This window comes from Polypterus senegalus, chromosome 5 (assembly GCF_016835505.1).
Source record: "Polypterus senegalus isolate Bchr_013 chromosome 5, ASM1683550v1, whole genome shotgun sequence".
Lineage (NCBI taxonomy): Eukaryota > Metazoa > Chordata > Cladistia > Polypteriformes > Polypteridae > Polypterus > Polypterus senegalus.
In genome coordinates, this window is record NC_053158.1 from 106,419,711 (window position 1) to 106,444,749 (window position 25,039).

The 25,039-nt window shown below is 35.4% G+C and overlaps 1 protein-coding gene across 2 annotated transcripts in view; it reads right to left on the minus strand.

The window, feature by feature from the left end:
* nphp3 (nephronophthisis 3) overlaps positions 1-25,039 on the minus strand; it is a 93,682-nt gene that overhangs the window by 13,520 nt on the left and 55,123 nt on the right. For both annotated transcript variants that reach the window (XM_039753191.1, XM_039753192.1), the window contains exons 9-24: positions 23,956-24,030; positions 16,938-17,108; positions 14,057-14,160; positions 13,799-13,913; positions 13,535-13,678; positions 13,326-13,423; positions 12,213-12,315; positions 11,787-11,869; positions 11,548-11,686; positions 10,847-11,011; positions 9,991-10,088; positions 9,256-9,378; positions 8,630-8,819; positions 6,076-6,317; positions 5,443-5,518; positions 2,841-2,968 (exon numbers count right to left, since the gene is read on the minus strand). In XM_039753191.1, the coding sequence (XP_039609125.1) occupies positions 2,841-2,968; positions 5,443-5,518; positions 6,076-6,317; positions 8,630-8,819; positions 9,256-9,378; positions 9,991-10,088; positions 10,847-11,011; positions 11,548-11,686; positions 11,787-11,869; positions 12,213-12,315; positions 13,326-13,423; positions 13,535-13,678; positions 13,799-13,913; positions 14,057-14,160; positions 16,938-17,108; positions 23,956-24,030 (2,054 nt within the window). The remainder of the gene's footprint in view (positions 1-2,840; positions 2,969-5,442; positions 5,519-6,075; positions 6,318-8,629; positions 8,820-9,255; positions 9,379-9,990; positions 10,089-10,846; positions 11,012-11,547; positions 11,687-11,786; positions 11,870-12,212; positions 12,316-13,325; positions 13,424-13,534; positions 13,679-13,798; positions 13,914-14,056; positions 14,161-16,937; positions 17,109-23,955; positions 24,031-25,039) is intronic.

The following is a 25,039-nucleotide window of genomic DNA, read 5'->3' on the forward strand; positions in this document are numbered from 1 at the left end:
CTTTGATCTCAACTACTGATTTCCTAGAAGGAGCTTTTATGCTGCTAAAGCAGTAACGGTCAGGAATGGTTTTGAGGAGTCCTGGTAACGGCTCTTGGCGCTCCTGCCATCCTGGGCTCCAGTGCTGTAATAGGGGCCAGACACTCTGCAGGTCACCTACCCATTACAATGGGGGGCAGAGAACCATGCTTGACATAAAGGGTCACTTATTGCCAACTACTAAATTGTTAGACACTATTAACTTTGATCCCCCCATTGTGCTTGTATTATTTTGCCATTCCAAGACTGTCTACTTACAGCAGTGTCTACATATCTAAAAGGCATAGTTCTCTCAATGAATGGCACAAACATTGCCAATACTGGTGTATTATGTGCCTAACGGTCCAGCTCCTACCCTAACTAGAGTGCAATGACTTGGTTCTATTCCAAAACATACATAAATGTTTTCCAGATGTACTGTAATTATACAATACATATATTTTAAAAATATACATGGAACTGACAATCTTTTTGTCTCCTACAGATATTCATTTAGGTCATCACTCAAATTTTCTAACAGAAAAAAAAAATCACACTTCAGCAGTGAACATAAAAATAAGACTATACTAGACTTTACATTATAAACTGAACATTCAGACAAAACTGATAAAGACACTACCGTTGAAACACCATGCTTCTAAATTTTTATTTTGGTATTAAATCGTACCTTTTAATTTTTTGCAGAGTCATAATTACTCAATTAATATTTTTCTTAAATTTTCTCATCATATTAATTGTAAATGAAACCAATTACAATTGAGCTTTCTCTTATGTGAGGGACACGCTGCAAAACATTGCATGTAGTGTAAATTCACATATAGTGAAATGTCTTTATATTAACCTAAAATAACAGCAAACCTGGCTAGCCAAGTACTCATCCATACGTACAGTATCTACTGTATATACACTAGTAATCAATAGCATTAAATACAATCCACCCCTGTATAGTGATGTTATTTTGCAGGCAGGCACAGTGCATTATTTTACTTCAATACAGCCTGAGTTAGAGCACAGCATGGTTTTCACAAAAATTACACTTTTCATTTTGCATCAATGTTAAGAAGATAAACGAATATGAAAAGGACTGTCTTCCTTTATCTTGTCCCACTGTGGATTAGGCTGAATGAGCACTAAGCATGCATGCCTTTAGCTCTTCTCTCATCTTCAGTAAGTGAAGTAGTGAGTGAGAGTGACGGAAGCAGAAGAGGGGCAGGCATCTAGTCGTTCTTGTGCTACTGCATGCTAAAGTGAGCTGAACATAGTAAGAGTATATTGTAGTCTTCTTGCACTGGTGCAGAATAGAAGAAATTAGAAACTTGACTTTGCATAATCTGGGGCTACACTGTTTTCTGTATACAGTATAAAAGAACCATATACAACTAACTAGAATCTGCTGCTTCTATGAACACTGTTACTGAACTTCTCCTGTTGCATCTATCAACCTATTCATTTTTTTAACTCACTTATGCCTTGTAAGTGGTTTCTCACGAGATATCCGGTAAGGCCCTATAATTGGATCATTTTTGTTCAGTGACAATAAATAAAATGGGTAACAAAGGACAACCCTTTCTGGTTCCACGATGAAATACTCATAATTTATATTAAGGCAAACAGGCCTCTGAATTGGTATAAAATAGTTTAAGCCATGCCACAAGCATTGGGGCCAAATTCAAGTTTATGTAATGTGGTAAATAGGAGGCATTCCTAATCAATATCTGTGTTTCAAAAGAATACACCACAAATAATAACTGTTGAAAAAATACTATTCAAAATATTTTCAGACAATAAGTGAATGTCATCTCTTGCTAAAATAAATTCTTGGTTAAACTGTGTTAAATAATGTTTGATCTAATGTTATCTCATCTCATTCTCAAACTTTCTTAATCCAACTCAGGGTTGTGGTGGCCCAAAACCAATCCCAGCAGCCCTAAACAAAGTGTCAATTCATTGCAGAGCCGCTCACACCCACACTCAAATGGACTGGAATACCCACAGTAAAGCCAACAAAATCATTAGGTAAACATGCATACTCCACATGGGCATTGTTCAGGCATGACATTCAAACCCAGAATACAGGATCAATGGTGTCACCCACCACATCAGTGCAGCCCAAATATGGTTGAATCCAACACAATGTTGTACATCATAGACATCTGCATCGATTATCCAAAACTTATTAACCTTCATTTCTTATAATCAAAATATACTGGGACACATTTCTAAGTGATGTCATCAGGAATGTGCTTCACTGGGTCACATGCTAACTGCTCAGACCTCACAGGAATAAAATCTTTGTTTTTTTAATCAGACTTGGCCTTGGAAGCACAATAATCCCTAATTCACTGACAACACTGCTCAATGAATGATCTATTAGGATAGCTTACACCTCTACTACAGGTGTCCTAACCCACCTACCAGAACACAATGGGAAAAAGATGTCTGTTTTCTTAAAATGTGTAAGGCTTTTAAGAAACATGCTGAGCAAATTTTATCTTCTGTTTTAATTTTGTTTATCTTTCTTTTAATATACCAATAAATATTTACTAAGTTATTATAAGATTTAAGTTATCTATGTTCTGCAAAGTACTGATGACCAGCTGAGTGCCCACTGCTGATGACAGACAGACTTTTTTATTTAAAAATAAAAGATTAATGGATGACGTTGTTCTATATTTCACACACTTATTCATTGCTTCATGTATAGTCTAAGTAACACTTAAATGATTTAATTTACTAAAATAATTAACATCTTTCTTCAGCATTAAAATACTTCATTTTAACTCTTCTGCTCCAATACTTACTCAAGATTGTTCTGTAGGTAGTACAGAACTCCAAGCTCATTCAGTGTCTTTGCATTATCTGCTGTATCACTGCCCAGGGTAAGCTCTTCCAGCTGTAATGCACGGCGCCGTAGAACAGAAAAACCATGCTGTGGGGAAGAACACAAGTTGAGCTTGTTAAAAGTGAACCTAAATTTTTAATTAACATATTGGTTTGATTATATCACATCTTCAGAATGCAAAAGGCACAAGACAAACTAGGATGTCAGGGCAAGAGTATGTCTATCAAGTGCTATGACTCATACTGAGTACTTCTTGTCATGGTATGACCTAATCAGAGGATAAGGCCAGAACTTTGACTGGAAACAGACTGCAGCAGCCATATACTGTAAATTAGTTATCCTAGGTCAGAAACCCACATACAGTCTGAGCAGCAGGTGTGAGTCAGAGTTAGAGGAGCCACCAGACGTCACACTTTTATCTTCAGAATTGTAGCATTACACCCTAGTCAATGCTTTAAAAAACTACAAAACTATAAGAAAGTCACGCTTACATTATGGATCCTCGTACAGAAAGCAAACAATCAAGGATGCCTGCTCTTTCAAAAGAAACCCATTAAGCAAGCAGAGAAACAGTTTGCACTGGGAGAACCACAGCATGATGCCCTTGGGATTTTAAAAGGAGTACAGAAATTATTCCAGTTTTAACCTGGATGTTATTTACTGGAATGTGTTTTAAATCCCTACTTCCTTCGAGGACTCTGAGTTTAGAGATACAAAGTTTTCTGGAAAAAGGTAGGAAAACGACACTCCAAGGATTTTGTAGACTGAGTTGGTAGATGCATGGAGTCAGGCACCTGAAAGTCAAGTACTTTTAAGACCATACAAAATTATTAACAGGTAAGTGCCTTTTATTGTTCTGTTAGTACCCCCACTGTTCACTCTCAATTGTTTTTGGGGGTCTCTGACTGATTCACTGATTTAACAAAAAAAAAAGTATACTTCTTGACTAGCATAAATCTTTGAGCTGTGAAAGTGTTTAGAGGGAAATAGCAGCAATCAAAACAGTCTCAGCCTGTACCAACCAGACATTTTGTCAGTAGAGGAGAATGAATCTTGTGACCATGTGGGGTGACTGTATAATTACTAGGCTACATGATATAATCTCTCTATTATAAAAAAAAAAAAATCCTGGGAGGGAGACGAGACGTGATCTTTTCGGAAGACAATTTGACGTCCCGCGAGAGACACTTCTAACATCATGTGAGACAAGCAGTGAGACAACATTTAAAACAAGTTCACGGCCATCTAACCAAGCAGTTGTTGGAATGCTTTTTGGAGACAGAGATCATGTGCTCCCAGCTCTTAAAACAATGACAAGCAGAATGTGCAGCTTGCCAGCAGCAGCACCAGGAAACTGGCAGATGATCCGACCGCTTCTCTCCCCCCACTTTCACAACGTGAGCGGCAGAGACGCAAAGTGGCAAAAAGGATAGCTGCTGTACAGGCTTTGAAATGATCGATGCAAAGCAAACTGTTGATAATTTTTTAAAATAAGAAATGGTATCTGAATGTAATCACTGCTTAATTTGTACATTTTTCTGTTACTGATGAAACTAAACTTTCAATATTCTGGTACTGAAAGTACACCTGTATTTTAGTCAATAGGGGCAACAATTGTCCCCTAAAAAAAAATTCTCAACCTGATAATGTTCATATCAGCAATAAAAATAATCTGTAAAAGGTTCTCTCTGTCATCTCTGCTGAATTACAAAACTGATAAAAAATTAAAATTAGTTAGTGAATATATGAAGAAAAATAAGTGCAGCATCAGTGCATCAGATTAAGAAGACTAAACTTTGTGACTCGTTCTTTCTCCAGCAACCTTCATTCCCTTTGAAAAACAAATGCTGGATTTTGTGTAAGTAGATGATTTTGTAATTTTCATACTTTCATTGTGCAACTTTTATTAATGAAATATAGTTGTAAGAGCCATTTTCCTAGTTCTATAAAATGTATGAATATTTACTAGATGATAATGCATAAAATATGGGAGGTTCCTAAAACCCCCGTGAATAGAATTGAGTTGGTATTTTCCTGTCATTTTCTAACAGTTTTGAGCAAACAATGTTCTCCAGTTAGTGTCTAGCCTTGCCTTGTGTAAGGTACAGAGGCATACGGACTTTTTAACTGTGTTCTTGTCTGTGCTCGCGTTCGTGCCTGAGCGCATGTCTATGTGCCAACGGCCTACGGGCCTTTTGAGTGTGAAGTAACTCGTAAAATAAAAGAGTGTTGAACCGTATGTTTAAAGCATACAGAAGAAGAAATAAATAACCTTTAAGTATAGAAATAACCAAAGCTTCTTAAGAAAAGCTAAGTTTATAGAAGATACATTTTTTCTTTTTTTTGCCTTTATTCTATGTGTGTAACTATTTTTCTTTTTATTCTTGTATGGATTATTTGCTTTTAAATTTCACTAAATATTTTAAAATGAAATTTTGGACTGTGAGATTTTTTTGACACGTGTCTTACCCATGCCTGACTTCGCCTTATACATCAGCGGCTACAATAGTTAAATTTACACCATACTGTATATTTAAGTGATTAGTTAAAAAGGTCATTACCATGCTTCCCTTTTGTCGAGCAGAACATTGTCTTATCTTGACTGACTTTTTTCTCAACTTTTCAGCTTGTTCATACCTAGCAAGAAAGATATAGCTGTTAGGATTCTTACAGAAATATACATTAATTAATACATTTACCTGAAACAGGGTCATTAAATGCAAAGTGAATGAAACCTTCATTTTTTTAATCAGTTTTTTCTCATTAAATGCAAAGTGAATGAAACCTTCATTTTTTTAATCAGTTTTTTCTATCCATTTCATGGCTTACACAGAACCAATTACCTAAGATGCATGTGTCTGGAGTAAGGAATCACATTCAGACTCTGCGTGAGCATGTAGACTCCACCTGGACAGCAACCAGGCAAGGGACTTGAAGGAAGGACACTGAATTCATGAGATAGCAGGAATAAACACACTGCCACTATACTGCTAATTCTAATCAGGAAGGCATAAACTTTAAACTATTGGGGATTTTAATACATTATCTGATTTTTGACTTTGATTTTGTACTCTGATCATTGTACTATATTCATTTTAAATATAATGTCTAAAACTATAATTATAATAACCCATTACTACCTTATACATATACAAACGTTGGTCCACAGGTTAATTAAACTAAAATAATCTTACTTGTTTTGCTTTTGATATAGCACAGCTAATGAATCTAATTCATGTGCCACTCTGGAATGATCAGCACCATATGCATTTTCACTAATTTCCAAGGCTTCTTTGTACAGCTGTTCTGCATTTCCAAATTTCTTCCACTGGACATAAACACCAGCCAACTGATGCAGTGACTGAGCCACACTGGGGTGATCTGGATCCAAAGCTGTTTCACGAATTTCTAGAGATCGCTGCAAGGGAGCTACTGCCTTAAGAAAAAAGTAAAATAATACTATCCATTATCATATGCATAGTATGAGAGCAATTGGGAAACTCAAAATATTTATATTTAGGTAATTTAGACATGGTATTAACATACAATAAGTTAAAGAACAGATAACAAAATTAACTCCTCTGTGTTTAACATAGAGTAAATAAGTAACATCACAAGGAAAATTAGGCCATCTGCAGGATGCATTTATTGATTTTGAGCAGAGTATTATAATCATATTTTGTAAATAGGTTTTAAACTGTATGCTGAAATTTGTGCTTCAAAAAAATGCTTACAGAGACACAATAAACAAAACATTTCATATACAGAAGTCAAATAAAGTATTCAGTATCCTCATGTGATGGATTTTTGAAGTTTTGTACTGCAAAAGAGTCTTCATCAGCTTCCTGACAATGCAGAGTGAAAATTAATTGGGAAACTGTTTTAATAATAATTTTTTATTTGTCTGGAAATCATTAAACATTTTTCTTGACAAGAATATTGATCAGATTTTATATTATCTATGCTAAACTAATTGCACAGATACACTGGAAATGTATGACACTTGTGTTTCTCCTTTTGTCTCAGCCTTTGTTTTTTTGTACTTTTTTTCCTGTCTATATTTGGTACAGTAATCTACATTGTTTTGGTTTATTTTGCCCAACAATTTTGTGTTTAAGAACACATTGTGGAATGGCTCACTAAATACAAACCTATATATGATATACTAACATGAGATACTGGGACAAGATAGCTATTAGCTAACCAAACAAATTGATGGACTGCACATATTTTTTTTATGTAAAACAAAGTACATCAAAGATTCCAATGAAAATTTCCTTGTTGGTTTCAAAATGTGTGCTTTCTATCAGTAATAAGATGGTACATGGATGTAGCAGCTACCGGGGATCAATACAAATCCCTCTCCATAGTGTTTCCTGTTTGTTGACAAGGATTTTATTTTTTTAGGGCTCAAGGAAGGTTCAGAGTAAGCAGTCAGCTTGAAACTCTTCTTAAAGACCCATAATTCAAATAAAATGAAGTTTGTGTACATAGAAAAATCACTCAAGGAAAAACATTCAATATTTGTGAAGACTGTCAAGAAATTGGCTGTGTTAGGTAATGAGAGGGGCAAGAGGAACAGACTCTGTAGCACACAAGCCCCATACAACATATTGCACTATATTAAAAATATGTCCACCTATCTGTTCATTTTCTAATCTTCTTATTCAATTCAGGGTCAAGGGAAGCCAAAACCTATCATGGCAACACGTTTGTACAAGGTGTTGGTCCATCATAAGACACATTCACACACATGCCCACACTCACTCATACAGGGCATATTTAGACTCACCAGTAACCAAAAATATTTGCCTCTCAATAGATTATCTTTAAGTGTTCTCCAATAAAAAAAAGTGGAAACAGTTTATATTTTTAAAAAATATATTATAGGATACTGCAATATTTTATAAAATTCATTGTAAATAATATTTTCAGGTTTTTTTTCCTATGAATGAATTTAAAACATAAATATTTAACTTCCACACAGGTCAACATGTCAGGCAGTAACTTCCTACAAACAGTCTTAAAAAAGTGTGAAAAAGTCTCCAGTGTGGGAGAGATCACTTTCAGTATCTCCCTTCCAAATGTGTTCCTGAAAAGAGGTATTATCAAACAAATGTTATTTACATTTTTGGGCTTCCAAAATTATTTGTTAACTATTGTTTTGATAGCTGCCAGTTAGTATTTCTATTCTACTCAAATGTTTGTGATAAATTCTTTTAAAGACTGGTCATATATAGTATCCATTATTTCATTTTTTTTTTTTAGATTGATAAACTACATAAAATAGTAATGTATTTTTAATAAATGTAAAACCTCTTTTGAGTGTGAACCCTGTAACCCAAGTAATTTATTTCCAAGTCATTTCATAATTTGACAATTTACATTAGATCCAATTAAAAGTATAATTATAACTTGATATAAGGCTGGAATTAATACTGACCTACATGGTTGTGGTCACTTTAAGGATTTAACTATGTTTAAACAAGAATACTTTTTCAAAACTACTACTTGTCTAAATAACAATGTTTTATATACAATACGCACTGGAATCTCAGGCTGATTTCTCTATATGTGGTTAATTCTGAAAATGCGAGCAGGTCTTTTTAACTATATTACTGACCATATTATTCATAATATTTCATTAAACGTTTTATGAAACACAGCATATACTTTTAACTTTCGTGTCTTACAGTCAATTTATTATGCAAGTATATTATTAAAACCAAATAAAGCAAAATAAATCACCTGGCCAAGAAGACCCAGGTCCTTGAGGAATCGTCCCAGAGTTTCATAAAGATCTGCCAGTTTTTTCATGCTCTCTTCTCCTTCACAGTTCTTTTCATAATGTTTCAGAGTTTCAAAATATTCAGCTGCCATTGAACATTTATCTTTTCCAACAAACTGCCAGTAATTCAGTAGTTCTGAAAAATGTCCTCTATAAAGAAATCATTAATTAAGCAGTATTCCAAAATTAAGAGTTTAGATTTAGAGTGATAATTTACTTTGTCTTTTCATAATGCATACAATATATAGAAATGTTATATAACTATAAAAATACTCATCTTGGTCAGGGTCACTCATTTCCAAATAAATACTGTAGCTAGAAAGCATAACTATTGTCTTTTAACAACAAGCATAATTGTAAAATTATTTTGACGGTCAAACTGACTATTTAAAGCAATATAAATGGTACTAACGCAAATTAAGTGTTGGAGTATAACTTCGGTTTATTAACAGATTACAGTACATTTTAAACTATTAACAAAATACACCATTAACCACAGTGACATATTCCTATACTTCTCCAAGAAAAATGTTTGACTAAAACGCTAACTTTTAATACTTCAGTAATAAGTTAAATATTAGCATACCTTTTGTAAAGATTCTGTGAAACAAATAGATTCAGAAGACACCTGTGCAGTTTCTGTTTCTCACCCTGTTGCTGTAACAGCCATGGGAGCTCATCGGCCCCCCTCCATGTGACCCTGTTTTGACTGTAAATGATACAAGTGTTTAGAAGATTTACATATAAAGGCATAAAAAGAAGAAAATGTATCACATGTACATCACAAAACATTTATGAAAATCCAGTAGAAGCTCAAGTAATAAATTGCAAACATTGAATATTTTTGATAATATAATTAGCTTTAGAAGAGCAGGTATACTGAAGTAAACTGATATACTACCGCACAAAACTCTGAAGAAAAAAAAACATATTAAAGATTAACCTTTCTACAATATCTATTGCTGTTGCATTTTGTTAAGGAGAAATACAAGATACCTATACATTTATACTTTGCAAGTAAAGCAGTTTTGCCGTATTAAAAGATAAATGTGTCATTTTTCAAGTCAAATCATGGTATATACTAATTTGCCACATGAAACTGCAATTTAAAGTGCAGTATATTTTCTAAATTATTAAAAATAACTAGCCCACTCTTCCATTTCCATGGGTACCATGATTGTGAAGAAAATTATTTCAACTTGAAAAACAATGACTATATCATTTAACATCAATTAAAAGTTCAACTTTAAGCATCCTGTTTGGTAGCATTCATGATGCTATACAGTGTATACTAAAAGTAAAGTATTATCGGATACAGTACCTCAAATGTTGATCAAAATAATTGATAAGCTTCTCCCTATACACAAAGGGAGAATTCTGCTCACCATCCATGTATTCAAGTCTAACTGCTTCCCAAGCCTACAGACATAAAACAATATAAGACATTACATTCCTTAATATTCACTTAAAAAGACACTTCTGCCCTGTAGCAGGGGTACAGTGAATTATATTTTAGTATCATAACTCATTATTTTGATAGAACATCAAGACTAACGATCTGCATATTTACAAAATTTCAAGCTTAAAATTTGGTATGTACATACAGTTTTTGTGTTGATAACACTTCCCCTATAATTTTCCTTCCGATTCCTTATTCTTATTCTTTTCAACTAGTTTACATTTACTCCTGTGACTTTATTCCATTTCCAATACCGATATTGAATTTTTTTAATGATGCTCTCAGCTGTTTAATTATCAACGATCTACATTAGCAAATTTGGACATACACAATAAATTCAGCAGTTAAGTAATTAATGGTTGCTAATGCATGTTCAGCATTTAAAGTCATCACCTCCTTACTTAGAATGAAATGGTCATCTGTAAATGTTAATAAACAAGAAAATTTCCAGATCACCATAGTTTAATGTGAACAGGAGAATAATAGAAAACAGGTGTTTTTATATAGGTGATTTCAAAATATTAGTTTATAATGAAAACAATACAGCACCTATAAAAGGATAAAATGACACCACTCACTTATCTTTTAACAAAACATCTTTAAATCTTGTTGGACATACAGGTCACAACCACTGCACATTTCAGGCAAGCTTATTTTTATTTTTATACATACACAGTACATTATGTCAAAAACCAACAACACAGTACATTTGATTTACCTGCATATGCTGAAACATAAGAAGCCCACAGACATATTTTATAATGCACATATTCTGAAGCTTATGCAGAAGGAAAGAAAGTCGTGGCCACGTCAAATCAGAAAACATCTCCATTAGTTCAGATTCACTGATACCATTGTGACTGACATACATAAGACAAACTATCTGGAAAAAAAAATTATAAATATGCTGTTTATGTCAGTGAACAATGAATTTTCTTTTATTTCTAAAACAATGTCCAACAATCACACATATTCAGAACATTATCCAAATTATTTTAGTTGTTAATGCAATGTTAAATGATTCACTATTTAATTAAACATATTACAAAAGACGGGTGGCTGTCTCGCAGTTAGGAGACCCGGGTTCACTTCCTGGGTCCTCCCTGCATGGAGGTTGCATGTTCTCCCTGTGTCTGCGTGGGTTTCCTCTGGGTACTCTGGTTTCCTCCCACAGTCCAAAGACATGCAGATTGGGTGCACTGGCGATTCAAAATTATCCCCAGTGTGTGCTTAGTGTGTGTGTGTGTGCCCTGCAGTGTGCTGGTGCCCTGCCCAGGGTTTGTTTCCTGCCTTGCACCCTGTGTTGGCTGGGATTGGCTCCAGCAGACCCCGGTGACCCTGTAGTTAGGATAAAGCCGGTTGGATGGATATTACAATAGTAAATAAAAATGAATTTACTTCTAGCACTTTTAATCTTACCTCTCTCATCAGCTGCTTATCCCTGTCTGTTGACATGATGTCCTGAAGGGATCTCATGGCCATTCTGTAAAGGGACACTGTATCCTGACACTGGAAACATCGCTGTAGTATTGCATCAGTATCCCCGGAATTTTTAAAACTATTTCAGATAAAATTTATAGATAATTTGACATAAATTGAATTTTTATTTTTAACCTTTGTTTAGAAAAGTAAATGTTAATTATTATTTCATACTGCACCTTCCAATTATTTTGGCCATCAAAGTCACATACAGGGCATTGCATGTAGCTGCAGAACGACAATGTTTTTCCAATTTCTTTTCCTAAAAATGTAAACAGCACATTTAGGAATATTGTGTAAATATCTAGAAAGTGGTTCTGATATGAAATATACATTCTTATCTGCTATAAGAAAGACACTATTTTAAATATCAGAATGTTTCAAAAAATGTAACCTTTAACTGATTAGGAATAATGGACTATATAAAAAATGCAAAAAAAAATTTAGAAGTCAAATTAACATTATGGCTTCAAAAAATCTTAAATTAACATACAATAAATGAAAAATAAAATTCAAAGAAGGGAGGATTAACTAACAGGAAAAATATCAGATATTGGTACCAAATTAAACTAGATCATGTTAAGTATTAAAAAAATAATAAATACCTGCTCTTTGGTAAGGATTACATCCATTCTTTGGCATTCAGCATAAATAATTGATTTTACATCTTTTGGGCTAAGTGGATCAAGATGAAGCGTGGGCCATAACCTTGATTTTTAAACAAAGAATGTTTACTGAATAAGCAAACAGTAAGAAATAACAAAGCAACAACTGAGCTCACTGACAATTAAAAATTCAACAGTTGAGATGCTCATTCAGTTATTTAGGAAACACATGATTAAAAGAAAATAATAATGCGCTGACTTTTTTTTTATTACATTTTAATTACAAATTCGTCCAGAATAACTAATTTTAACATACTTGTGTAATAAAAAAAAGAAAGGCTGTTTCTTTATTTGCTTGTTTCGCTCTTTAAATTTAAGACCTTTACTAAAATGTGGGAAATACTACTATGTCTAACTTTTTCCAAAAAAACAAACGCAAGGTTATATTTATGTATTTTTAAAAAGTCTAGAAACTGTGCATGTGGTATACCAAATTGTGCAGTGAATTCTAATTTCATAAATTTTAAATGCAAATATGTGTAAATAAAATTACATGAACTGTGCATTTATATGCATTATAAATCATCATCCTCTTATTCCAATCAATTTATAATATTTCTTGTAATATTATGAGTTATTTCAGCTCATACAAGCACCAAAATGTTATACAGGTGTTTAATTAGTTAATTGATATTACCAGCTAAGCTAACTCATAGATTTCACTGCAATGAAGGACAGAAGATACTGAAATGTTAAGGGACTGAATATCTGCACTCTTCCATATAATTATAAATTACATATTTACTATATAAAATATGTAACTTTATTGGTCAACATTGCAAAAGTATACAACACACAAGGAAATTCAGCATTTATTTGAATATATGCATAAAAGGTTGTGCTGAGTTAATTGTGCACCTTGGATGTATTAATCACGAAAAATCCTTAACATACAAAAAAACACACTATGAACACTGACTAATATACATGCACCATAAAATAAACCAAATACAGTATGAAAGAAAATGGCTTATGTCTGAGTAAAATGCAAAATCCCATCATGGACAGTTGTGCACTCAGACAACTATATGCTCTGTAAAGAATTAAACTTACCTCCAAGCTTGTGGACATGTCTCAACATTTACAGACACAATTACTCTGACATTGACTGGCAGTGGATCAATAAGCCACTTCATGTGTCTTTGAGCTTGCTGAAATAGTAATTATGTGGTATATTAAAAAAATGTACTAAAATATAAAAATGTAGTTACAGCAGTTTTAACTCTTTATAAATATATACACAATGGATTACGACCACCTACTTCAATTTGATCAATAGAATCGATAATAATGATTATGTTGCCTTGGTGGCGAGTGGATAGCTTCTCCAGCCATCGAGGAAACTCCTCAAGAATCTTGCAAGGATCCATGGACAATGTGGAAACTGACCAAGAATGCTGAAGAAGCTGCATTGATAGTTATTATGGAACAAAAAAAAGTTAATAATGGATAAAATATTCTGCAACATACTAAACATTGAAATATATTTTAAATGAACTTTGCATAATTTACATGTCACATTTTACCTTTACTGTAAAGCGTTTAATTATAAGCACTGGCTCTGAACTTGTGGAGAGAGGTCTTCCCACAAAATGATAAAGAATTAATGTGCTTGGAGATCGTTTTTGTTGTAGCTCAATCCTGTAAAGAGATTAATACAAAGGGTTCAAAGCAAAATATTCTTCCACATTTTTAATATTCTGAAGCCTTGTTTTTTTTAAATTACAATCTTTAGGATTTAGGTTCTTATTTAAAACCTGAAGAATTATTGTAAAATATCTCACCATTTAGACAAAAGGAGAGATTTTCCAGAGCCAGGTCCTCCTGATACAAGAAGTGGTGGAATGGGTGAAGGGGCAACCACCATGTCATTCAGCCGCTCAATATACTTAATAAACATAAAAGGGTATAATGTAATTCTAGTTTTGCCTATATAACGCTTTTCAACTTTGATAACTGAATATCCTTTTTTTTTTTTTTTAATAATTCTCTCTATTCACCTTCTAACTCGTACATAGAGGTTAAAGTTACAGGAAGCCAGTCATTATCTGGCAGCACAAGGAAAAAGTACCATAGACAAGGTGTCAGTTCATCACAGGGCATAATCACAAATAGCACAAAAGTAACTTGTGCCAAGACATCCTAATTTTTAGAACAGGGGAGTCAAAACAAGATACCCAGAGAAAAACTTATAATACAAGGGGGTATCTCTTTAATATTTTTAAAATATACAGAATTGCAGGTTTGTATTCATGCAAAATACTAAATGTCATTAAATACCTGTCATAATAAATAAAATCTACAACTCTGGATAGCTTGAGTCAGATCAGCTTAAGTGATTTAATCACCTCCACTATGAGATGTTATGGTTTATCCAAGGCTCTGTCCCTGGCCCTGTTTTCATTTGTTATATCTGTTTATTCTGTGTTAATAATTTTGTTATTTGCTGTTTTTAGATTTTACAGTTAAGTTTGTAAATTCTGATGCCTTTGTAATTAAGTTAGTGCTACTAGTTGTCCACCTTGTTCTCTGTCCTCTGATCCTGTAGCTGTGGAACTACCCTTGAACTATGCAAGATTTAAAATGCCCTTTGCATAGGCTTTACCTCCTACTGGTGTTGTTCAGCTTATATTATTGGATTCTTTATTCTTGTATCTTTCTAAGTTTTATGATTTTCAGGTTTTTGGACTTCTGCTAGTTTAAAGTTTTTATAGTATTGGACTCCTTATGTGTGTTTTAAAATAAAGCATCCATGTGTTAGGTGTTTTATGGGATTGTAAAAAAAAAAAAAAAAGAAAGAAAATCTCATACTAGGAAACACCTTAGTCCATTGTTTTTTTCCTTAATGGTGGGTAAGTTAGTTGTGATTCAGTTCCAGTGCCTTTATAATTATTTTACTACAGTTTAATTTAGCCTGTCGGTTTTCTTTTGCATTGTGCTTTACCACAAAATAAATGTAACTGAATTCAGAATCACTTCCCGTTTTGCAGCTATTTTTGTGAGTATAGCTTTGCATAGATTTTCTTGTTATTTTGTGTCTGTTTTATCCAGAGACAAAACAGTTTTGTTCTCTGCTTTCTGAACATGTCTGTGAAGATTCTCAGTCATCCAGGTGAAATTATCTGGTAGTTGAGTCATGGCAAATGGACTTCTTTCTTGTTAGGCAGATACTGAGCAGTTTCACTACTCATCCAAGCAGCTTCTTCAGTCTGACCACTCTTAATGATCCACTCTATGAGGATATGAGGGGGCTGTTAAAAGGTGTGAATGTTTCATATACCCACACCTCCCCTTGCTTTGTTTTACTCATTGAGCCTATTCAGGGCAGGTGTGAAGTGGAACTAACTGGAGGATAAAATTGTGGTCTCTAACAACATTCCTCAGACTGAAGAAGCTGCTTGGATGAGTAGTAAAACGTATCTACCTAACAAGACAGAAGTCCAGTTGCCATGACTCAACTACCAGACACTTTCTGAACATGTTTTTTGGTCTTTCTTGTTGTCGCATTTTGAGGCAACTTTCTGCAGTTTAATACTTATTAAATTCTTTGTCAATAAACTATATGATTTTAAGAAACTCTTATTCTGTTCCATTGTGTGAGAAGTTATCATTGTTCTGCTCTCTTATTTTGGGATCTATGGGCTTTGGTCCCATTCAGCAGTGCAAGGCAGAAGCCTGCTTCTTGAGTCTGAAAGCCAAACTTACTTTCTAACAATGAGGATTTCAGGTCTGTTTTTGGAAATGTATGCCTTTTTTGGGTTTTGTGTGTGCTTGGAAATGACAACACACAGTAGGAAAAAAAAATAAAAGTTGCTCAATTACATTACCAGAATTATGACCATTTCAAGGAATTTCCTTAGAATTCAAGTTTGGTTTGTCCTGAATACAATTTTTCTTGCTCTTCTTTACAGAAACTTAACTTTTGTTTGATAAGTAAGGATACCAAACATTACACCACAGATTTTGTATACAGTGGCTTGCTTCCCTGAACAATATCCAAACTCTTCCTAACAGATAGAATATACCCATCAAATTTAAAATAATTATTTTATAATATACACTAACATAATATGAAATTGAAATTCTCTTCATGGGTACATTTTTACGTTTAAATATATTTGAATGTGCTATGGTCATATACTTTTTAATACTAAATTATTTTTTTAGATATTAGTAAATACTATTAGCCTGTAATCAGAACATACTATATACATGAATACATAAGAAGATTGTGACTTGAACTGAACTTCAGTCATTTGATCAGCAAATACCATTAAAATTGACCTTAAATTCTATTTTGTGTCATTATGCCTTATAGTACAATGAAAACAATTTTTTATTAGTCCAGTGGGTGCCTTACCCTTCCATGTTCTCTGCCATCTTGCTGTACTTACTGTATCAACAAAAGATACGATAACTTCACATTCACTCCAGATCCCAAAATACTCTTTAAGAGCAGAGCTAATCCCATATGTCACCCTTACTATCCAAAGGAGAACTCCACTGACTCATTATTATATTGATCTCTAAGAATCACAGTCTTGTCTTCTAACAACACAAATTATCTTATAAAGCACTACAGTTTAGTCTACTGAAACTATTAATTGAAATTCATCTCATTCTCTGGATATTTAATCTGCAAAAACATAAAAAAGGTTTACCTACTTTATCAAAACCGAGTGGACAAGAAGGTTTTGATGCTTGCTTAAAAGCTTCTATTTGTTCTTGCTCATCACGCATATCCCACAAGACATCCCCATAGTTTTCCTCTTGGCAGTCATCTTCAATTCCAGAATCTTTATTTTCAGCTTCTGGACACTCATATCCCAGTATTTCCTAATTATTTTTAAAACAAATATATCTCAACATTTTAAAAGGTCATAAAAAGCTAATTTTATTACAGAAACTCAAGCAAGATTCTCCAAAAAAAGCTGATGATAAAATACTTACTTTTTAAATAAAAAAATAATTAGTCTACTGAAAAAAAAAAATGTTCTTTTCAGTTTGGATGTCTCGGGTGTATACTATGGATAGGGGAGTCGCAACTCCCTCACACCTGGAGCTACATTATACTGTTATAAGTGACCAGCATGAGTACAGGGATATTATTATTTTTTTTAACACACAGAGTTTGACATACAGCAAGAGAAACCAGTATTATGAGTAAGACTGATCCTGATCTCTAACTCATTCAGATTCTGTCAGCTTCATGTTTTACATTCACTGAATAGTTTATCAATCAATGTTCGAATTATATTACAAGTAAACTTTCTTTACTCGAAAAGCATAGGCCCATTCTAGCCAAATGTGAACTGCCAGTACACAAGATGCTGACAACTGAAATGATATTAACACAGCCAAAAGAAACAATGCGAATAATGTTTACCTTTCTGTATATACTACATGTAACACAGATATTATAAGCAGGACAGGGAGTGGATAAAAAAAAGCTGCTCATGAGCACTTTGAATGTATTTTCCAGCTGCTTTGCCTACTCATACAGGTGGTCCTCTCTCTGCCTCACTCCACTGACCCAAGGTCAAAAGGCAACTCACATGCCCACTGTCCCTCAACTCTCCAAGAGTCACAGATGGACATGTCTACTGGCTGTTAAAGCGCTCTCCAAGTGCTCCGTCTGCAAAATGGCAATAACAGAGCTGCTCTTATGTCGGCTTCTCCTTGGACAGGCCTCAACCAACTTTGAAGCATGCCTACCTCAGGTCTGCACCCAGGGGCACTACACTGCACACCAGTTGAAAAACACTTATGTAGATAATAATTATCAAGTCATTGATGGTGATGAACAATTGGAGATAGTAAAAGTTTTAATATACTTAATGTACGTAGAGTATGCAGGCAGTTCCTGGAGGATGAAGGAACTGATACCATTGACTGGCCCCCACGCTCGCCTGACCTAAATCCAATAGAACACCTCTGGGACATTATGTTTCGGTCCATCCGATGACGCCAGGTTGCACCTCAGACTGTCCTGGAGCTCAGTGATGCCCTGGTCCAAATCTAGGAGGAGATCCACTAGGACACAATCCGTCATCTCATTAGAAACATGCCCCGATGTTGTCAGACATGCATACAAGTATGTGGGGGGCCATACAAACTACCAAGTACAATTTTGAGCTGCTGCAATGAAATTTCTGCAAAATGGACTAGCCTGCCACATCATTTTTTCACTTTGATTTTCAGGGAGTCTTTGAATCCAGCCCTCTGTAGGTTGATAATTTTAATTTCCATCAAACTCTGTGGCATCCTTTTGTTCATAACACATTACCCAGTCCCCATCAGCATATATATCAGGCATGATTTTTTCTCCATTGAGATCTGTTGTGTTTTAAAAATGTTCCTTTAATTTTTTTTTGAGCAGTTTATATACTGTATATACTTGCGTTTAAGTTTTTCCGCGGATAAGTCGGGGCTTGATTTTACCGTATAATTTCCGGTATTTTATAATGTCAGCCGTATAAGTCGAATGCGGGAAACTCGTGCTATTGGTCCAAGAGATTATGATATGTTAACGCCTACCTGAGAGAGGAACCACAGAGCACACTGCCTTTTATTTCTATGTACAGTGGTGTGAAAAAGTATTTGCCCCCTTCCTGATTCCTTATTCTTTTGCATGTTTGTCACACAAAATGTTTCTGATCATCAAACACATTTAACCATTAGTCAAATATAACACAAGTAAACACAAAATGCAGTTTTTAAATGATGGTTTTTATTATTTAGGGAGAAAAAATGCAAACCTACATGGCCCTGTGCGAAAAAGTAATTGCCCCTTGTTAAAAATAACCTAACTGTGGTGTATCACACCTGAGTTCAATTTCCGTAGCCACCCCCAGGCCTGATTACTGCCACACCTGTTTCAATCAAGAAATCACTTAAATAGGAGCTGCCTGACACAGAGAAGTAGACCAAAAGCACCTCAAAAGCTAGACATCATGCCAAGATCCAAAGAAATTCAGAAACAAATGAGAACAGAAGTAATTGAGATCTATCAGTCTGGTAAAGGTTACAAAGCCATTTCTAAAGCTTTGGGACTCCAGCGAACCACAGTGAGAGCCATTATCCACAAATGGCAAAAACATGGAACAGTGGTGAACCTTCCCAGGAGTGGCCGGCTGACCAAAATTACCCCAAGAGCGCAGAGACGACTCATCCGAGAGGTCACAAAGACCCCAGGACAACGTCTAAAGAACTGCAGGCCTCACTTGCCTCAATTAAGGTCAGTGTTCATGACTCCACCATAAGAAAGTGACTGGGCAAAAACGGCCTGCATGGCAGATTTCCAAGACGCAAACCACTGTTAAGCAAAAAGAACATTAGGGCTCGTCTCAATTTTGCTAAGAAACATCTCAATGATTGCCAAGACTTTTGGGAAAATACCTTGTGGACTGATGAGACAAAAGTTGAACTTTTGGAAGGCAAATATCCCGTTACATCTGGCGTAAAAGGAACACAGCATTTCAGAAAAGAACATCATACCAACAGTAAAATATGGTGGTGGTAGTGTGATGGTCTGGGGTTGTTTTGCTGCTTCAGGACCTGGAAGGCTTGCTGTGATAGATGGAACCATGAATTCTACTGTCTACCAAAAAATCCTGAAGGAGAATGTCCGGCCATCTGTTTGTCAACTCAAGCTGAAGCGATCTCGGGTTCTGCAACAGGACAATGACCCAAAACACATCAGCAAATCCACCTCTGAATGGCTGAAGAAAAACAAAATGAAGACTTTGGAGTGGCCTAGTCAAAATCCTGACCTGAATCCAATTGAGATGCTATGGCATGACCTTAAAAAGGCGGTTCATGCTAGAAAACCCTCAAATAAAGCTGAATTACAACAATTCTGCAAAGATGAGTGGGCCAAAATTCTTCCAGAGCGCTGTAAAAGACTCATTGCAAGTTATCGCAAACGCTTGATTGCAGTTATTGCTGCTAAGGGTGGCCCAACTAGTTATTAGGTTCAGGGGCAATTACTTTTTCACACAGGGCCATGTAGGTTTGGATTGTTTTTTCTCCCTAAATAATAAAAACCATCATTTAAAAACTGCATTTTGTGTTTACTTGTGTTATATTTGACTAATGGTTAAATGTGTTTGATGATCAGAAACATTTTGTGTGACAAACATGCAAAAGAATAAGAAATCAGGAAGGGGGCAAATAGTTTTTCATACCACTGTATTGTGCCTATGTGACCACACTGTAATATCTGAACTCTTCTGAAGCGACGTTTGCACTGTTTTGTGTTTTTTGTGTCTCACACCCTCATAAACCTTTATCGTAAGAGCATCCCTTATCCACGATGAAGCATTTCATCAGAAGAAAATATGAAGCTGGTTTTAAATTAAAAGTTGAGGTGGCGAAAGAAATTGGTAACTGTGCTGCTGCAACAAAGTTCAGTGTTTATGAGAAACTGGTGCGAGATTGGAGGAAGTAAAATGTAAAAAAAAAAAAAAGTAACTGTAGTATTTTTGAATGGTCGTACAAGTTGGGGTCTGATTTTATGATTGATTTTTCAGATTTCAAGACTCAACTTATACGCGAGTATATAAGGTTCCCCCAAATGTCCAGGCCTCACAGTCCTTGTGCCTTTCTCCTGGCCGCCTCCAATCCTCTCTCCAGCTCTGTCCACTTCCACCCGACTTCTGCTTTCGACTGAAGGGAGGCGGCCCCTTAAATAGGAACCCGGATGGGCTCCAGCTGCTTCCCGGCACTCCTCCGTAGACACGCCCCAGTGTGGCGAAGTGCCGGCTGCGCACCCGGAAGCCGTCCGGGTGTACCCTGTCGTCTTCCCCCCAGCACTTCCTGGTGTGGTGGAAGTGCTGGGCTCCAGGGATATTCAGGCACCGGGGCGCCGCCTGGTGGTGGCCACGTGTCCCTACAGGGCTGGGCTTCCAAGCCCTTTACCCGAGGCCCCCAACAATACCAGGGCGGCCGTCCCCTCGCGGTCTGGAGGAGGCACAAGCCCTCCTCCGGTCTTCCTGGGGGTCCCGGCCGATGCCACTATATATATATATATATATATATATATATATATATAAATTAAATGTATATAATATATACATATATTGTGACCGCTATCTCTGCCTATTCACCATCTCAGACAGTAGCTGCTGCACGCTGACACTACCTTAAATAGTAAACCAATGGCAAACTAACACAACTGCTCTTAGAAAACTCGTTCTTATACAGTATTTTAATAGGAAATCTTTGGGGCTACCAGCTTCATCCTCTGACTAATCCTTTCCTTCCCTCAGAGTAACCTGCCATACCAACTCCCATTGCCCTTTATCAAGTTTAAGCTCAGGCTGACATCATTGCAGATGGCCCTCAGACTGTCGCCCTGAGCAGAAGATGCCAACTGGGAAATTCTGCACCTGGAACTAAACACAGATGCTTTCACTATAACTAACCTAGACGTCTGGCTAAATAGTGTTGCCTCTCTCTAGCTCAGTCCATGGAGAACAGATTGGTTGAAGTGTGTGGCTGTCAATTTCCCTCTAAATCCTTCAATGACAATTACTTTAAGGTTTCTATCAGCTTGGCTGCCCTGTTTCTGCGGGTCATGGCCGACTGCAAAGTACCTCTTTCTTTAGTAGAAAGGGAGGGGCTTGTCACTGACAGATTGGGACCCAATTTATCCAGTGTGGATGAGGAAACGGTTCCTCGCTCAATTTCCTAGAACAGCTACTGGGTTCTTCACAACAGATGCTGGCACCTTCAGCCTCCTCGGCTGGTGCTGCTGCTGGTTTGATCTCTGAGGAGGTACTGGCTGGCACATAGACGGTGTCTCACACTTGCAACAAGCCAACAATTTTTACATTTAGACCAGCACATGTTATGGATGATTACTACTATAGAGAGTGGGAGGCACCTAGTTTCAAAACTCCACACTTGTTAGTTAAGAATGACTTCTTGTATCTTGTCACTTTGGATGGGGACAGCCTTACTGAGCAGTTGGAGATCACCAACTCATCATAGAAAGACAGTATTCAGAATTAATCATGCACATGTCTTGGACAGTTATCTTGGTGTGGAGAAGACAAGGGATTGAATTTCAAAATTGTTTTACTAGCTCAGTATGTGCAGAGATGTGGAGCAGTTCTGTAAATCTTGCAATAAAAAAAAAGAGTCTCAAGGCTTTATTCAAAATAGGAGTTTTTCCCTTCAGCACTAAAGTACACAAGGTACTGTATGAGCAGTGATGCAGGTAATCACCCTGCTTTAGCTCCCTTCTTCAAATTAAAAGAACACAAACCCTTCCTCCTCAAGCAGACTTAGTGGCTAGGAAGCAATAGCTGGCGCAGACACAGTCTAAAGAAGAGAGGGAAGGAGAAAGAGCAACACGGCAGGTAAGAGCTCGGCTTTAAATATTATGAGCATAGTGCGACAAGCACATTATGCGGTAAGTGTGCAGCTAATCCTGCAAAGGGCAAGTAAAGAGTGTGTTTGTTTCCCATTGAAATACTGTTTAAGAAGAAGCCTACAAAGAGCAGCTGTATTACTTTGCCATTGGTTTATTGTTGAAGAGAGTGTCAGCACACAGCTGCCACCGTCAGAGATCTCTAAACATGTCACTATTATTACAGATGAAATATATGCAGTTAATCTGAAAGATACAGAGGGAATTCTGAATATATAAAAGTCACTTTGAATATACTGGATTTGGTCAAACTATATATTAAAAATTATTTCATACATAACAATTTGAATTTAACACAGTAATAGTTCAGTTAAAGAAGTAGATGTGTTAAAGGCTTTTAGTTCATTATTACAAAAAGTAAATCTAACATAGGAGGAATAGGAGTATCTATTTCAATGAGCCCCAGGTTTGGCAAGTGTTGTGTGGCTCATGCCACCTGAAGTCTCCTTTCTTGGCTGCCCTACAATGCTCTGGTTTTAAAAGACTCCTTTCATGCAGCTCCACACATTCTCATCTGCCTCATTCACAGCCTAGATGTATACACCACTAACTCCACCTCACCACCTACTACATGCAATATTCAATTTGACTTACTTTCTACATTCATTTAAATTCTAGTTTTAGTGCTGTAAATTCAGAAATAATTTAAAATATATCACATTGATTTAATTATTTTCAAATCTTGACTCCATATACATCAAATTGAGTTTATGTAATTAAATCTGAATGTAAATACATTTTAAATGTATTTAAATGTATATTTTAGAACTTCATAAAACATTCCCAAATCTAATATTCCATATATATCAGATCTGACTTCATTAGAAAGATTACTATTTTTCACAATTCTTTAGTTTTAAATGTATTAATCTTCCATTTACAAACTAAGGAAAATTAGTATTAGGAACAATAAACATTCAGGACTCTCTTGAACTATAAGGGTTTGCAAACCTTGCTAAAATTTTTACTCTTAAATGTCTATTTTGAAATCATGTATTTCCAATGTTCAGATAAATGTAATATTTCACACCTTTTTGTATTGATTTTACTTGATTTGCAATTGAAGCAGAGTGGGCTGTTTCTATAATACACATCCATAAAATACTTCTGTCTGTCTGTAAAGTTTTGCAAACAGGTATACCTTGATTATTTTTATTGTGATTTCAGATTCATTTCAGATATACTAGGTAGGAAAGGTTACAAAACATACTGTCTCTGTCATGCACTCTAAACCCATGTTTATCATACCTGTTTGATGATTTTCTCCATCTGGACAAATGTTCTATAAAGTCCTTCTTGTATATCTCCATCATGAGCTATTATCTGTAATGTTCAATAAATGAATTCCTGTCAGTTGTTTCAATTATTTAAATCCATGTTGAAAACATACATATGTCCACAAAAATGTACATAATTTAAGAAACACTGCAACAGAAAAAAAACTATGATAATAACCTGAAATTTGAGATAACTGTTTTCAGATTGCCAAATGCTGCTAAGAAATATATTTATCTACTATAAATATTATTTTATCTTATTTTATATCTTGAAATTTTCAAGAGTCTTTCACCAACCTGCACCCTAACCATGCTTAATCAATTAATGTGTTGTTGTGGTTTACCTGGAGTTCTATCCCTGGGGTAATTCTGTTATCTGTTAATGTAACTTATTGTTGTCTTTTAAATACTATTGTGTAAATATTATTGATTTATTCTTTATTCATTTATGTTTCATAATATGATCAATATTTTATTTACTGATAATTCTGTGTTTATGAGGAATGTTATTTTAGTGGTACATAGTTCTTTATGTTATATTACTTATAGTCTGTATGTGTAATCTAAGGGGACAGGGACCACCTGATGCAGCAGCCAGGGTATTGAAATCTATCTAAAATGCACGTGGTGCAAGGTAGAACTAAGCCATTAATTGAATGCCATTCCAATACAGAAATACACTCACCTGCCCATGATCACTCATACAGGGTCAATTTAAAACTGCTACCCAAGTTAAAATGCAGATCTGTGGCATGGGGCCCACTACAAAAAGAGCAACTAGGTTAACTTTAAATCCAGGTCCCTGTGAAGCATTAGCATGGAAATGCCCAGCCATGACATCAAATTGTTCAATATATCAAAATTATCATAATTATTAATATCATTAATTATTAATATAACCAAGGGAACATTAGAACGTTAGAACAATCTAGACAAGAACAGGCCATTCAGCCCAACAAAGCATGCCAGTCCTATCCACATATTTCATCCAAAAAAACATCAAGTTGAGTTTTGAAAGTCCCTAACGTCTTACTGTCTACCACACTACTTGGTAG